The sequence below is a fragment of the Quercus robur genome, chromosome 8 (genome assembly GCF_932294415.1).
Source record: "Quercus robur chromosome 8, dhQueRobu3.1, whole genome shotgun sequence".
NCBI classification, from domain to species: domain Eukaryota; kingdom Viridiplantae; phylum Streptophyta; class Magnoliopsida; order Fagales; family Fagaceae; genus Quercus; species Quercus robur.
The window spans coordinates 36,754,831-36,768,006 of NC_065541.1; the positions used below are offsets into that span (position 1 = coordinate 36,754,831).

The 13,176-nt window shown below is 35.1% G+C and overlaps 1 protein-coding gene across 1 annotated transcript; it reads right to left on the reverse strand.

The window, feature by feature from the left end:
- Nucleotides 1-1,882: 1,882 nt before the first annotated feature.
- LOC126695379 (histone-lysine N-methyltransferase ATXR2) lies at nucleotides 1,883-12,972 on the reverse strand. Its single transcript, XM_050392105.1, has 15 exons — nucleotides 12,666-12,972; nucleotides 12,449-12,524; nucleotides 11,348-11,433; nucleotides 10,887-11,254; nucleotides 9,575-9,687; nucleotides 9,422-9,453; nucleotides 9,091-9,242; nucleotides 8,236-8,323; nucleotides 5,205-5,253; nucleotides 5,049-5,103; nucleotides 4,746-4,815; nucleotides 4,543-4,612; nucleotides 3,686-3,762; nucleotides 2,382-2,438; nucleotides 1,883-2,223 (listed from the first exon to the last, which is right to left on the reverse strand). The coding sequence occupies exons 1-15, from the start codon at nucleotides 12,756-12,758 to the stop codon at nucleotides 2,113-2,115; spliced, it is 1,497 nt and encodes a 498-aa protein (XP_050248062.1). The 5' UTR covers nucleotides 12,759-12,972; the 3' UTR covers nucleotides 1,883-2,112.
- Between the last annotated feature and the right edge of the window lie 204 nt (nucleotides 12,973-13,176).

Below are 13,176 nucleotides of genomic sequence, written 5' to 3' on the forward strand. Positions count from 1 at the left end.
AGGAGAGAATTGGACATTCCAATACAAACTACATGGCTATTGTTGATATTCATCGAAGGAGACTAATTTTCAAGGAAGGGGACCTTGTATGGGTGATTTTGACTAAGGAAAGGTGTCCTCATGGCTCTTATTCCAAGTTGGGAGCAAGGAAAGTAGGTCCATGCAAAGTGTTGACTAAAATCAATGACAATGCCTACACAGTCCAACTACCCCTCATCTAAACATTTCTAATGCCTTCAATGTGAACATTTGAAGCCTTATTTTCCAGTCAAAACTTGAGGGCAAGTTTCCTTTATGAAGGGGTGAATGATGTAACCACCCTCTACCCTTAGGCCAGCCAACCAACCCGCCATCTACTCTTAGGATTGACAACTAGCCATTCTCTACAAGCTAAATAACCAGACACTCTTTTTGACCTTTTAGGGCAACTAGCTAGCCTCTTATTTTGACTTCTTAGATCTGTCATATATTCTCATTAATTTCAACTTTGACTTATGTTGTGATAGCTTGCCTAGATATAACTATTAGCTAGCTTATTTCCTAGTAGTTAAAGATGAAAAATAGGCTTGTTATGTAAGAGTGGAATTAGTTTTTTTGATGAAAACTTAAATTAGTTTCAAACTTGGACAAAAACTCCATTTCTCTAGTTATTTTCTCTATAATTCCAGCTTTGATTCTTAATTCTAAGGCGATTCTAGTTCAAGTTCTCAGTTATTTGATCTTGATTTCCATCACAAACCTTTACCACCAAAATCATCCAGATGTTGAGGCGCCCAATCCAATAGAAACCAACCTTAACAATGCATCAACTCTCTAAACTTAACCGAGTCCCCTCCATCCCCTTTAACCCACCGCCAGGACAACCATACATACACTGTACCTCCTACCCCAGTACAATCCCCAGCCTCCTCACCTGAGTCCCTCAACATCATTGTTAATGACTCGGATATCATCCCCACACCCCAGCAAAATGAACCACTGGCTTCCATCATTAACTTCACCATGCAACCAACTTGGCAACTACCAGAAAGAACTGGACTACGGTGGACGTGGATTGAAGGAAACGGACCTTTCATTACCAATGGACGCATCCGCGAAGCCCCCTGGAAGCAAATGATCATGACAGAGAATCTATGGTCTCAATTGGATTCAACCTTGATAGGCTTAATGAAGAGAGACCTGCAAACATGCAAGAATCTGAGTGGTAGGCCGGGCCCATACTAGAATCCCCGGACTCTTTCATTTGAGTCTCTAGTTCAAAGAGTTGATAGAGGTTGTTTTCGGTTTGAGTTAGGGATCTCCAGCAATGGGCCTCAATTAGTTTCAGCCCATACATAAAATCCACAAGCCAACTCAGTGATTAAAAAGGAAAATGTTCTTAAGGCTAGGTACTTTAGTGACGTACTACATGCAAGCCCAAGATCAAGTCCAACAAGACAACCCAACACTACCCATAGATAGGTATCAGATTATTCAGATACTCTATGAGCCCATTTGAACTCTTATCCCTAGGCCCAGGTCCCCCTCCTAACTCCTCTATTTACGCCCAAAATCACTCATCCATAATTCCTGACCACACATTTGAGAATAGATTCCGCTGTAAAGAAAAATTATGGCCTCCATTTGTTCAGCCAATAGAAGATAAAGTCACCGGGTATCGAAGCTCAAGAAAGCGTTTAAGAAAAGAAATTGAGAAGCTGGATAGGAATATCAGATAGAGACTATTATGTGGAATTTTCATTCAGGAAACTACTGTAGAATTGAATTCTTTATTAGACAAGCATTTATATGGCCGTCCTTAAACATTTCCATCATAACCACATTCCTCGATTAAATAGGCTACCCAAAAAAGAAAAAGAAAAAGAGAGAGAGAGAGAGAGAATTGGCTAACCATGAAAAGATTAAGTATTCAAATTTCACATATCAACATTATCGTCAATTCTGAATAAGGACTGTCTAAAACACAGCTATCAGAAACCAAAAATCTGGAAAAAAAATAAAAATAAAAATAAAAATAAAAATCTCGGTAGCTTGATGTGGTGCCATTAATGTTCTTTCAAAGGTAATATTGTACAGGTATCATAGCTTTTCTAAGTGTAGGCAATTTGTTGGTTATTGCTCTTCTCCTAAGCACTTGGGACACTTGCATTTGAAACCATAATCAGCAAGTAATGCCTGCCTCTCCTCGAATGGAAGGTCCTCATCTACATATGAAATTGTAACCTGAAAATGCTTGAAAATGTTAAATGGTGCTTAGTCAAAAATCTACAAATAGGATTAGAAAACCTCTCCGCATAAAAGCTCACGTGGAGTTTCCATTTTGGGTAATTTTTGATCAGTTGAAGTGAACTATAATGGCAAAAGTTGTGTAAATGAATTACCTCCTCCCCCTTGCAAATGGGTTTGAGTGCAATAATTATTGCTTGGCCATCTTTGTCCTGGAATGGAGAACAAATATGAATGAAAAGGGGAAACCAAGCCTCCCAGCACAATACAAACTACCATGGGCATTGCTGAATCATGCTTGATGTATTCATATGCCTATCAATATAGGTTTGTACAGGAATTCGATTTCTAACCCAGGGTATACTTAAGGAAACACTTTGTTTTACATGTCTTAGTCAACAAAGCAACTAATGAGATATGTGTAATTACTATACACATGCTATAATAATCACATACTCCATGTCTATAATTACTGCACACATGCTGTGTGTATGTGTGTGTGTGTGTATATATATAATGTAAGGAACCTCTCTAAAATAAAGTCCTATGGACTCATCTCTAGCCAGTAAAACCTATGGACAACTGATCCCACCTGCTAAAACCAGTTGCCAGATAATCTAAGGGCATTCACTGTCATGGCTCAGCAGTTTATGCTCATGCCAGGAGCTGGTTTCTAAATTCTACACATCCCAATGTCCAGCCTACTCTTGTCACATAAAATGTGATGGGATAGCATGATTTAACCAGGTGTTGTCTGTTCAACAGACAGCCCACTGGTAATGGGAAAAATAACATGTGCTGTATTTCAAGATGTTGCTCAATCGACTCTAAAATTTGTTGTTCAAGTATTTATACCTGACTAGGTCCCAACTAAATTAAAGATGATTTCCATTAATCCGACTTGCCAGAAAACAGCGTAATTCAAATAAATTTATATTTATAAAAAAGTTAAATAAACTGAACATGTTGCTATATTTCTTTGGCTAGTCTTAAATATTCAGGAGAATATATTGTTGTTGTTTGTTCAGCATATGGTCCTGTCATAGACTTATCAAACCACAAATCCTGGTACTAATCCCAGGAGTTTAACCTAAATCCATCCTGATAATAAAATTTTCAAGTTCCAAACCAAAATGAAAGCCAGTAATGGAAACAAGCAAACTAGACCCAGAAAAATTCAGGTGGGTTTGCGGATTGCAGAGTGCACTACAATATTGTATGCTGGATAAAATTCACCAATTCTATGAGTAAAAACAAGATAGATAGAACTTGGACATCAATAGTCAATAAATCAAATAATTGTTCCCTGAAGTTTAAAGATGTCAATTCATTGCCCTCCACATGACAGCATATTAGCTGGACATTTAAAGACAAAACCAAGTCTCATTTACTGTGTAAATTTTCAACTTCAAGCAGATAATCTCAAAAGCTACAAAAATGTAACTTCTGGTTCACATACCTCTTCTCTTTTAAATGCTTTCGCATTAGGACAACAGGAGTGGTTTATACAACTTTGCAAAGGAAAAAATGCAGTACCTAAAACAAAATAAAATTATGTTAGTCGTCTTATTAACACACCCCCCCACCTTCCCCCCCACCCAAAAAAAAAAAAAAAAAAGGAAAATGAAAAAGAAAAAACAAATGCAGATAGTTCCAATTTGAAATTACCATAACCTGCTAAAAAGACAACCAAAATCACAACAGACAGGTTGCATGAGAGAGAAACTCTATTGGAAACCACAAGCAACAGAATTTAAGACATATGAGTAGCTTTTGCTCATCTTATTTGATTCAGATACAAAAAAATTACTATAGACTGACAACTGACATATTAGAAGAATCATAAAACTAAAAACTCTGAGCTTATTAAGACTGCAGAAAACCATATCTGACATGTTGCAATGCATTATAGAACTCGATGCAGGTTGCATGCAATGCTAGCAGGGTTTTCAATTTGACAAAGAATACAGTAAAATGCTTTGCGGTTCTCCCATTTCTGCACATTTTGAACAGGACCCATTGAATCCTACTTTTTCCTAATTGCTGAATGTTGAAGGAAAACATGTTACCACTCCCATAAAAACCAATGACTTGTCAAAAACCAATATTCAAGCCACCAGCTGAACAACATTTAGAAAACAGATCAGTTTTAGTTCAACACCTTTTACAAAAGCATATATCTTGAACAGCTATTAAAGAATACACATCTAAACCACCCCCATAAGAGAGCTCAACATTAAATGGCAAAAAAAAAAACACGCAAGAGAAAATTTTTTATACATGTGGACAAAGATTCTGTATTAAAGTTCATCTTACCCTGGCAACAAACTGAATAGTCATCTCCAAGAGCATCAAGAAATGGTCGTGTAACTTTCTCAGCTTCTTGCTGCCATTGGTTTTAAGGTGAATAACATTAAAACTTTCTATTTGTTCAACACCCCCAACACCCCCCCCCCCCCCCCCAAAAAAAAAAAAAAGAAGAAGAAGAAGAAGAAAGATATAAGGCCATAAATTCTAACCTTTTCAGGATATGGAAGATCATCAATATATAAAAAGTAATCCTCCACTGGGGATGCTACAACCAAATCACTGAAACATACAAGAATTTGATGTAAAGTTACTTATCAAAAATAATAATTTGAAGTAAAGTTACACTGGCACGCCACACGATTCCAATTTAAGCATATATGCTGTAAAAGGAAATAGTGCAATTTTGCTTCAATTAATCATGCCATTGCAATCATCAATTTTATTGCAAATACTCTACATGTTATAAGGGTGGCATTATAAAGAGCAAAAGTGCAACAGAGCATGACTCTTACAGATTATTCAGTTCAAACATGCCAATAATTTGCCCATAGATCTCTAGGGAAAACACTTGGTAGGAGTTAAGGCCTCACACATAAAGATGGTAGGGACATTAAACATAATTACAGTGAAATAACAAATTTCAATAGATTCAGCATTTGGAAGGATACATGGTTCACATTCCTTGCTAAAGATGGCTGCCTTGAGAAGCTGCAGTGACTGAAAGTATTCAAAGAGAACAGTTAAAATAGAATAGAGCAGAATAGTGGTGCAATATATATTATCATCATCATTAATTTGGAACACAGCAGGAAGAGCAGAGGCTCCCTATTATTCTCAACGATGCTTGTTGCATTAATGAAATAAAGATTGATATGTTAAGCTTGTGTTGTGAATAGAATTTATCTTTTGGTTCATGTGACAGGCATAAACCCTGACGATTCCATTGTATAAGGCTATGCAAGCCACTTTGATCAAAGATACATACATGACTACAGACAATTTAAGATTATAATTGCTCTATGTAAGTATGTCCTACGGGTCAGTACAGCTGATTCCAAACTTTTAACAGATCTGAACAACTCTGGACTCAAAAAAACATGGAAGAAATAATACTCCCTCTACCAAACTCAAATTCAAATGGTCCAAGAGGCTGGGGAAACATGGTAGTGTCTCAGGTAAGACCTAGAAACACAAATATCTTAAAATGGAAGAGGAAAGGTATTGAACTAAGGCAATATATATGATGCAGGGAGCATTAAGATCATCTAAGATTTTATTTTTAAAGAAAAATTAGTTTTTTTTTTTTTTTTTTTAAATTTTGAATTTGGTTTTAATGTTGAGGTTTTAAGGGATTTGATTAGATGTTTTTCATATTAGTATAATCCCTAAAATCTATTTAATTGGTACTCTTGTAATGGTGAAAGGTAGCACAATTTGAATATGATGAGTTGAGAATATGCCTTCTCCTTTGTTCTCTTTTTTTGGTGGTGATATCAAACACCCTTCAGTGGTGATGCCTAGGATTTGTTCTTGATACCAAGTTGATGCAAAAAAATATAGGAAAATAGAGATAAAAGAGGAAAAAAAGGAGCAACAGAAAAAATCCTAGGCTTCACCACCTAGAATCTGCCTGCAAACCCTAGGCATCACCACCAAAAAAAGAGAACAAAGGAGGAGACATATTCTCAACTCATCATAAAATTATTCTTATTCAAATTGTAATACCTTTCACCATTACAAGAGTGCCAGTTAAATCGGTTTTAGGGATTATACTAAAATGCAAAACATCTAATCAAATCCCTTAAAACCCTCAGCATTACCAAATTCAAAATTTAAAAACAAAATTATTTTACAATAAAAAAATAAAATCTTAGATGATATTAATGCTCCCTGCATCAATATAAATCCTGGATAGGCCAGAGATTTCCTTGGAAAATTTGCAAGATAATTGTCAAAAGACCAGGACCATCGATGAAATAGGTTCTTAGATGGCAGAGTTGGTTGTTCTGACTTCTGACCCCAAGGTTATATGATGAAAAGCTTTACAATAACAACCAGGCATGATCAACATATTGGGTTCTCGCATCAAGTTATGTCTGGATTGGTGCAGCTAAGGGTACCTTGAAGATCACTTCTCTAAGGAAAACTGATTAAACAGTGAGTGCTGGACTTGGATAGCATGTGGTGGGTTTCAAGGTGGAGAAAATTGGTTTGCTGCGTGCTATTTCAAATTACACTCAATGGTACAATCTCTGTAAAGGGAAGCCCTTCTCTCATAGCAGAGTGTTGAATCCCCTAATGCCTGCCGATACTTTTTCACCTGAGGAGCCATCAGCATGATATAAACCTAAGAAGGGGGACAGGGGGGTAGCTGACTGAGGAACACAGATATTTTGCATTAGTCACACTCACACCCATAATTGTGATCATTGGTACATTCATTTCCCTCAAAGAATCCACTTACAAAGGGTTTGGCTTTGGCACCTTAGGAGTAAGGTATATAATGCGAGTCGCACCCAAAAACATGACTACCACTCACTGGACAGTTTCATCTTCATTTCACTATCATTTTAGTATAATGAGGAAAACCTAAAACAAGATTTGCATCCATTCCTTTAGTGGCTGCTTATAACTTTTGGGAATTTAACAAAAAAAGGATACAAGAATGCCAACCTAGAAATTTGGAAAAAAACAATTTATATATAGGGGAAGATTGAAGCCTACATCAGCAAAGATCATCTTTAAGAAATAACAATCTAAGTCAATAGCACAAAGACTAACATTTCTGAGTTAGAGAGGACCCCCAGAAAAGAAATAACGTTTAAAATAAAAAATAAAAAAACCATGGAAAAGGCACGAAATTTTCTATCTAGTAACCAAACTTAAAGTGATATGTCATATGTACTGAAAATAAAATCTCAAAAGTTAGAAATTTTGAGTATGGTGAAGAAAAATGAATGTAATTAGAAGCAAGAGCAATTGCATAAGAGGCAGGCCAAGAAAGGTGGAGACTGAATAAAAAAGAAATTAAGAATTTTCCATGTTTCCCATTTTTTTTAATAGGAAATTCCATGTTTCCCAATTTAATTATTAATTCTTTCTTTTTCCTCTTAACAATTTTATGAAGAGGTGTTGAAACTGATGCAACATCAATTGGAAAAGTGATTCTTAGCTAGAGCATTGATTATGAGCTTTATACATTGTTAGAAAAATGGTTAAATAATTACATTCACCTTTTCCTAGCACCTTAAGCTTTTGGGACAATTGGTAATATTTCATGGTATCGGAGCAAGGGGGGAGTCTAGGCATACATGTGAAAGGGGTGTTAGAACAATAGTTAAATAATTAAATTCACCATTTCTTAATAGCTTAAGTTTTTTGGACTATTAATAATTTATCAGAACTAATGTGTTGAACATGCCAAAAAGGAACAAGAAAAATTTTAAGCTGACAAAAATAAATTTCAAAAAATAGCTGGAAATTGGAAAACAATCACCCCTTGCCCCTTCTCCCTAGATCGAGGTGAAGGGGGTTCATAATGTAAAAAGAAAATGTCTACTGCCCAAAATAGTTAGAATACTGAGGTACAGATACATAAAGAGCAAGGTTAGTTATTGTATTTGGAAGCAACTGAATCACTCAACATAAATTGAGTATGTTTATGTCAACACATGCAACATCTATATGAGGAAGTCTTACTTTGAATGCTAGCTCTTTTAACTGCATCCTGAAAGCAGCTTCATCAGAAGAATCTACATCATCTGGCAATGCAACGCAATCCCACCACCTATATATAGACCCAAGTGAGTGTTTCTTCTAACTACTTCAAATAGTAAAAGTGTCTTCCTATACAGTCTTAACAATACCAAAAAAGTGAAAAGATAAAGAACTATATCAAAGGAAAGAAAAGTTTAGAACAATGTGGTGGCCTATTTCACAGCCCACACGTCAGGCTATGCTATCAACAAATGAAATGTAATATTCAAAAGAACATAAAAAAATATTTCCAAAAACTTTCCAAGATATTAAATATTACCATTACAAGCATGTAAACAATGTTACAGAAGTTAGTTATACAAACAAGAATGATTATAGAAGAGAATTCAAGAAATGTTAACTCGATGAAATTCAAACTTAAGTCAATACAAGTTGGCAAGTCCAAATCCTTGACAATTAATAAGTTCAGGATTTTTCTGTTCAATGGAAGATCTCTATATACAATCAGATTATATTTGAGTAATTTGAAAATAGACCAATAATTCTCTAAGGATTTACTGGCATCCTGAAGCCAGTCAAGTCCATGTGAAGAAAAGGTAAAATTGAACTACCATGCATTGGAAGCTGTCATGACATATTACACTATAGAAAGTGGAAATTCCTTGGGCCAACATCATGTATCCCCCAAGAAAGAATATGATACTACAATATTTTTTTTTTATAGGTGATGAAGACATGAAGTACTCCAATAGTTAAACTATTGTTCACAAAAGCAATGGTAGTACAGATTTTCCTTTCAAATTACAATATAGCAAGTCAGCATTGGATCACAACTACCTTTTCTTGTGTCCCATTGATATCGGTTTCCATGCCTCCAAGAGTAAAGATATATCAGAATGGTCTGAAACATTAGGTGTAGCACACTTCTCCCTTTCTTTGAGATGAGTCACTTTCAACTTCCTATACCTTAATATAGTGGAAGAGATAACCTGAAATTAGAATCTGAAGTATTAGGCTGTGATTCTGACCTCCCACTGTTACTATTACTCTTAGAAACAGTGGCATACATCAAGTAATTGGGGTAACCTCATGCTACGCAGGTATGAAAACCATGAGATATAAGGAATAGGAAGATCAAAAGCAATACTTGCAATAATTACAAACGTACCTTTGCAGCAAGAAGGAAAATATCATTTGTATCTAAAGAACAAGAAGAAAAAACTTTTAGAAAGAGAGAGAAAATAATTTTATTAGTGGTAGAGAGAGAGAGAGAAAATAATTTTATTAGTGGTGGACATAACCTACAAGTTTAGAACCTTACCATTAGCATGCTGCATAAATTTTAGAAGTGCCTCCCGACATAATGATTTTGAACTCTCCCCAGTGCAAAGTAGGCAATGAGACAATTCCCAATCAGCCTCTGCACATGATTTGCTACAAATATTGGCAACATTATCACAATTGATTAATTCATACTTGATGCCTAAAAAGAAGAATTATCAACAGCACATGTTCCAAGGAAACTCAAAAATGAAACTTACTCAGAACAGTTTCATATGGTGAAAATTAGGTCTACTCAATTTTATTTTATTTTTGCATAATTAAAAATCAGGTTTATTTGCAGTTTGGCTTTAAACCAGTAGTTTTCCCGCCAGTTATGGCACAAGAATGTGCCTCCATGTTGTAGACCTCAACAAGCATGAAAGTTGTGCATGTAATAGCATGGCAACTATTACACACCGCCCAAATTGAAATAGAATCTTTTTAAAAAAAAAAAAGCATGGCAACTATTAGGTAACAGATTTTCCATTTTTCTTTGTTTCTGGTCTTTTTAGGCTATGTCAAAGACTAGATGCCTGTGCTAGAGAAAACACCACCTCATGTCTTTCTTAAATGGCCTTGTTGATAGCATAACAACAATTTTAAAAGGGAAAAAAATATGTAGAGATATTAATTACTGTAAAAGCGAATCCTAGACAATGAAGAATCACTAAAACTAAAAAGTGTTGTTTAAGAAAAAAATTTCATCAAATTCTTAAGAGCCTTTCAAGAATTCATTTTGGATTGCTTACATTTCGGGTAGTTATTGCTAAAATGCAACCCCTTTTACAGTCAGTGGTAAAATAAATGACAGGACAAAACTGGAACAGATGCAACAACAAATTTGAATGATAGAAAAATAAGAAATAATCGACAAATCAGCACCTATGCTTGCTTTTAATCAACACCAAGCAAGAAAGCCCTATTTTTAATCAACAAAAATAAACACCAAACCATTGGGAAAATTTCCATGGAAATTTTATTAATCAAGCAAACTTCTATTATCTCCATTGGAGTACAACAGTGTGCTTATATTGACTACTATGACTTAACCCAATATTTAATTGACTTAAGAAAGCCCAATTATTGTATCACAAAAATAACCTCGACTCTAAAAAATTGAATAAAAAAAATACTAATAACCTAATTAACTAATAAGACCTATAATAAAATCAAGTGGAACAATAAAAAATATACAGTTAACTTCTTAAACTATATAATATAAATTAAATTAAAATTGGCTTTGCACTTTCTGGTTCAATAAAACATGAATTAGCAAGAAAAGATTTTTCATCATGCAAAGATAGTGTTACCTGCAGTAGTAAGCTTCTCCACAGCCACCGGCACATCGAACAAGTGGAGGCAAGGAGAACTCTTTGGAGTAAGGCAACACCAATTCCTCATTCATTAATGATTCCACAACCTCTCTAGGGAGAGGAAATCTCTCTTTGGAACTGCTAGAAGCACAATTTCCCAAGTTGTCATGGTTGTTCATGAGGGAATTGTCTTCTCCTTCAGAGGAATCAGTTTGGCAGCAATCTTCCGGTATGTGTTTAAAGGTCTCCAGATCAGATTCATGATTCACAGAAACTCCTAAATCTTGCAAATAAAGTCTCCTTCCAGTTTGAAGTTCTATGGAGCCAATAAAACGAAAACAGAAGCTACACACTAAACAGTCGATCTGCAATGTGAAAAGGAAAATAGGAAATGTGTTAACTTTCAGGGGGAAAAAAGTTAAACAAAAATTAGTAAATCAGAATAATATATAAAGAACCTTGTTTGAACAATGTTGTATTCCCACAAGCATTTGGTCTTTCAAAACAAGCTCTCCTTCCTTAAAGTCCAAGTCAGCATATAAACCTGCAGTTCGTCAAATGTGTCATAATAACCATTGCAATGCAAATCAGAAATAGTAAATCTTCATTAGAACAAAAATGATTAGAATTAGAAACAAAATTTTCAAAGTTTGCTAAAGCTGACCTAAAATATTTTTATTGTTGCATACTGTTAACCATTCCATTAACATACACTTATTTAAAAATCATAAATAAAAAACCTATTCCATTAACATACAACCATAAACAAAAAGGTTACACTCAAAATTCCAAAAAAATAAAAATCACTGTAACTGCGTACATGAAGCTCACTACTTTCAAGTTGTAAGTCCTTTTTGAGAGGAAAACTCAATTAACTTTTTTAATGTTCTATGTTGATCACTGTAAGTGAGAGGGTAATTTATGTTTTGTTATAAACAGGCGATGGCCATTTCTTGCGTTGATTGTACTTATAAGCTTTATAGTTTGTGTGTGTGTGTGTTATTTATCACATTTCAATATTCATAATAATAAAAAAATTCATTAAAAATAAACAGCAGTCTTATCAATTTGACAAAGGCAACATTTCTTATAACAAAGCGATAAGATCAAATTCATTGATAATTCACTTTAACCAATTGGTAATGTACAGCAAGAGCCTTGTCACTAAGTGGCATTCCTGGTCTCTTTTATGAGGAGAATCGGGGTTTGAATCCTCCTCCCCTACTTGTTGTAACAATTGAATTATATTTTTTTAAAAATGGTAATGGACATTAAGCTAATAATCTAGAAGCACGGGCACGGACACGGACACAGGTACAACATGGCAACATGAGCAATTTCTGAAAAATTATAAGATGAACCGATACAGTACCCCAAATGAAGTGTGCTTCCTAGTAATAATACAGCAATTGCCCAACAACATTGAATTAAATTATAAGATGCACAAGCAGGCAAGCAAGTAAGCATATGTATTATGGATCGAAACTGCCACATTACATTGCATAGGCTAACTGTCTAATTGGCAAAATGAAAACATAGGAAAAAAAAAAAAAGGGTACCCTTTCCAAGCTCTCCATTTTGTTTCACTTTAATACCACGGCATTGCCTACTTGATATAACATTATCAAAATACTCCTGAATGAATCACACAGATATATTCATTAACAATAAACAACAATACCAACGCAAGGTGAGCCTAATTAACCTCTTATTTAAAAAAAAAAAAAAAAAAAAAAAAGAATTTGATAAGGAGCAAGAGAGAGAGAGAGAGGTTGCCTGAAGATGGAGAGGGTGAGGAGGATTGAGAAGAGCAGAGACTTCATTTGCGAACTTGGCGTCGATTGAGCAAACCGTGTCATCCACTTCCATTCCCAACAATTGTTTGTTAAAAATAGCAGAGAAATGAGAAGAGAAGATAGCACGGTGTTTGTTTATTTTGTGCTACTTAGTATTTGTGACGGCGCCTAATATTAAATATTAATAATATGGTGTTCTCTGCACCATGGGTCGAACGTCTGGAACTGTTCGTGCTCAGCTTCATTTCCCACTTCAGTGACTTCACGATTTTTTTTTTTTTTTTTTTTAAGTTGTGAATTGTGATTGCTACCCACCTATGTAGGGCTAAGTTGGCCTGTTAAACCTATGGACTTGGGGCGTTAGGGTCTCAACAAAACCAACACAAGGTGAGCCTTTAAAAAACAAAAAAGGGTGAGCCTCGTCATTCAATCTTAGTAATGCTACATTGAAAACTCACACAACCACTTTAATGCTTCACTTGGGGACAAGC

Coding starts and splice junctions, on each gene's coding strand:
- LOC126695379 (XM_050392105.1), bottom strand. CDS start 12,758: ATGGAAGTGGATGACACGGTTTGCTCAATCGACGCCAAGTTCGCAAAT. Junction 5,254..8,235: donor TAAAAGAGCTAGCATTCAAA/GTAAGACTTCCT, acceptor GAATACTTTCAG/TCACTGCAGCTTCTCAAGGC. Junction 2,224..2,381: donor CCATTTGCAAGGGGGAGGAG/GTAATTCATTTA, acceptor AAGCATTTTCAG/GTTACAATTTCATATGTAGA.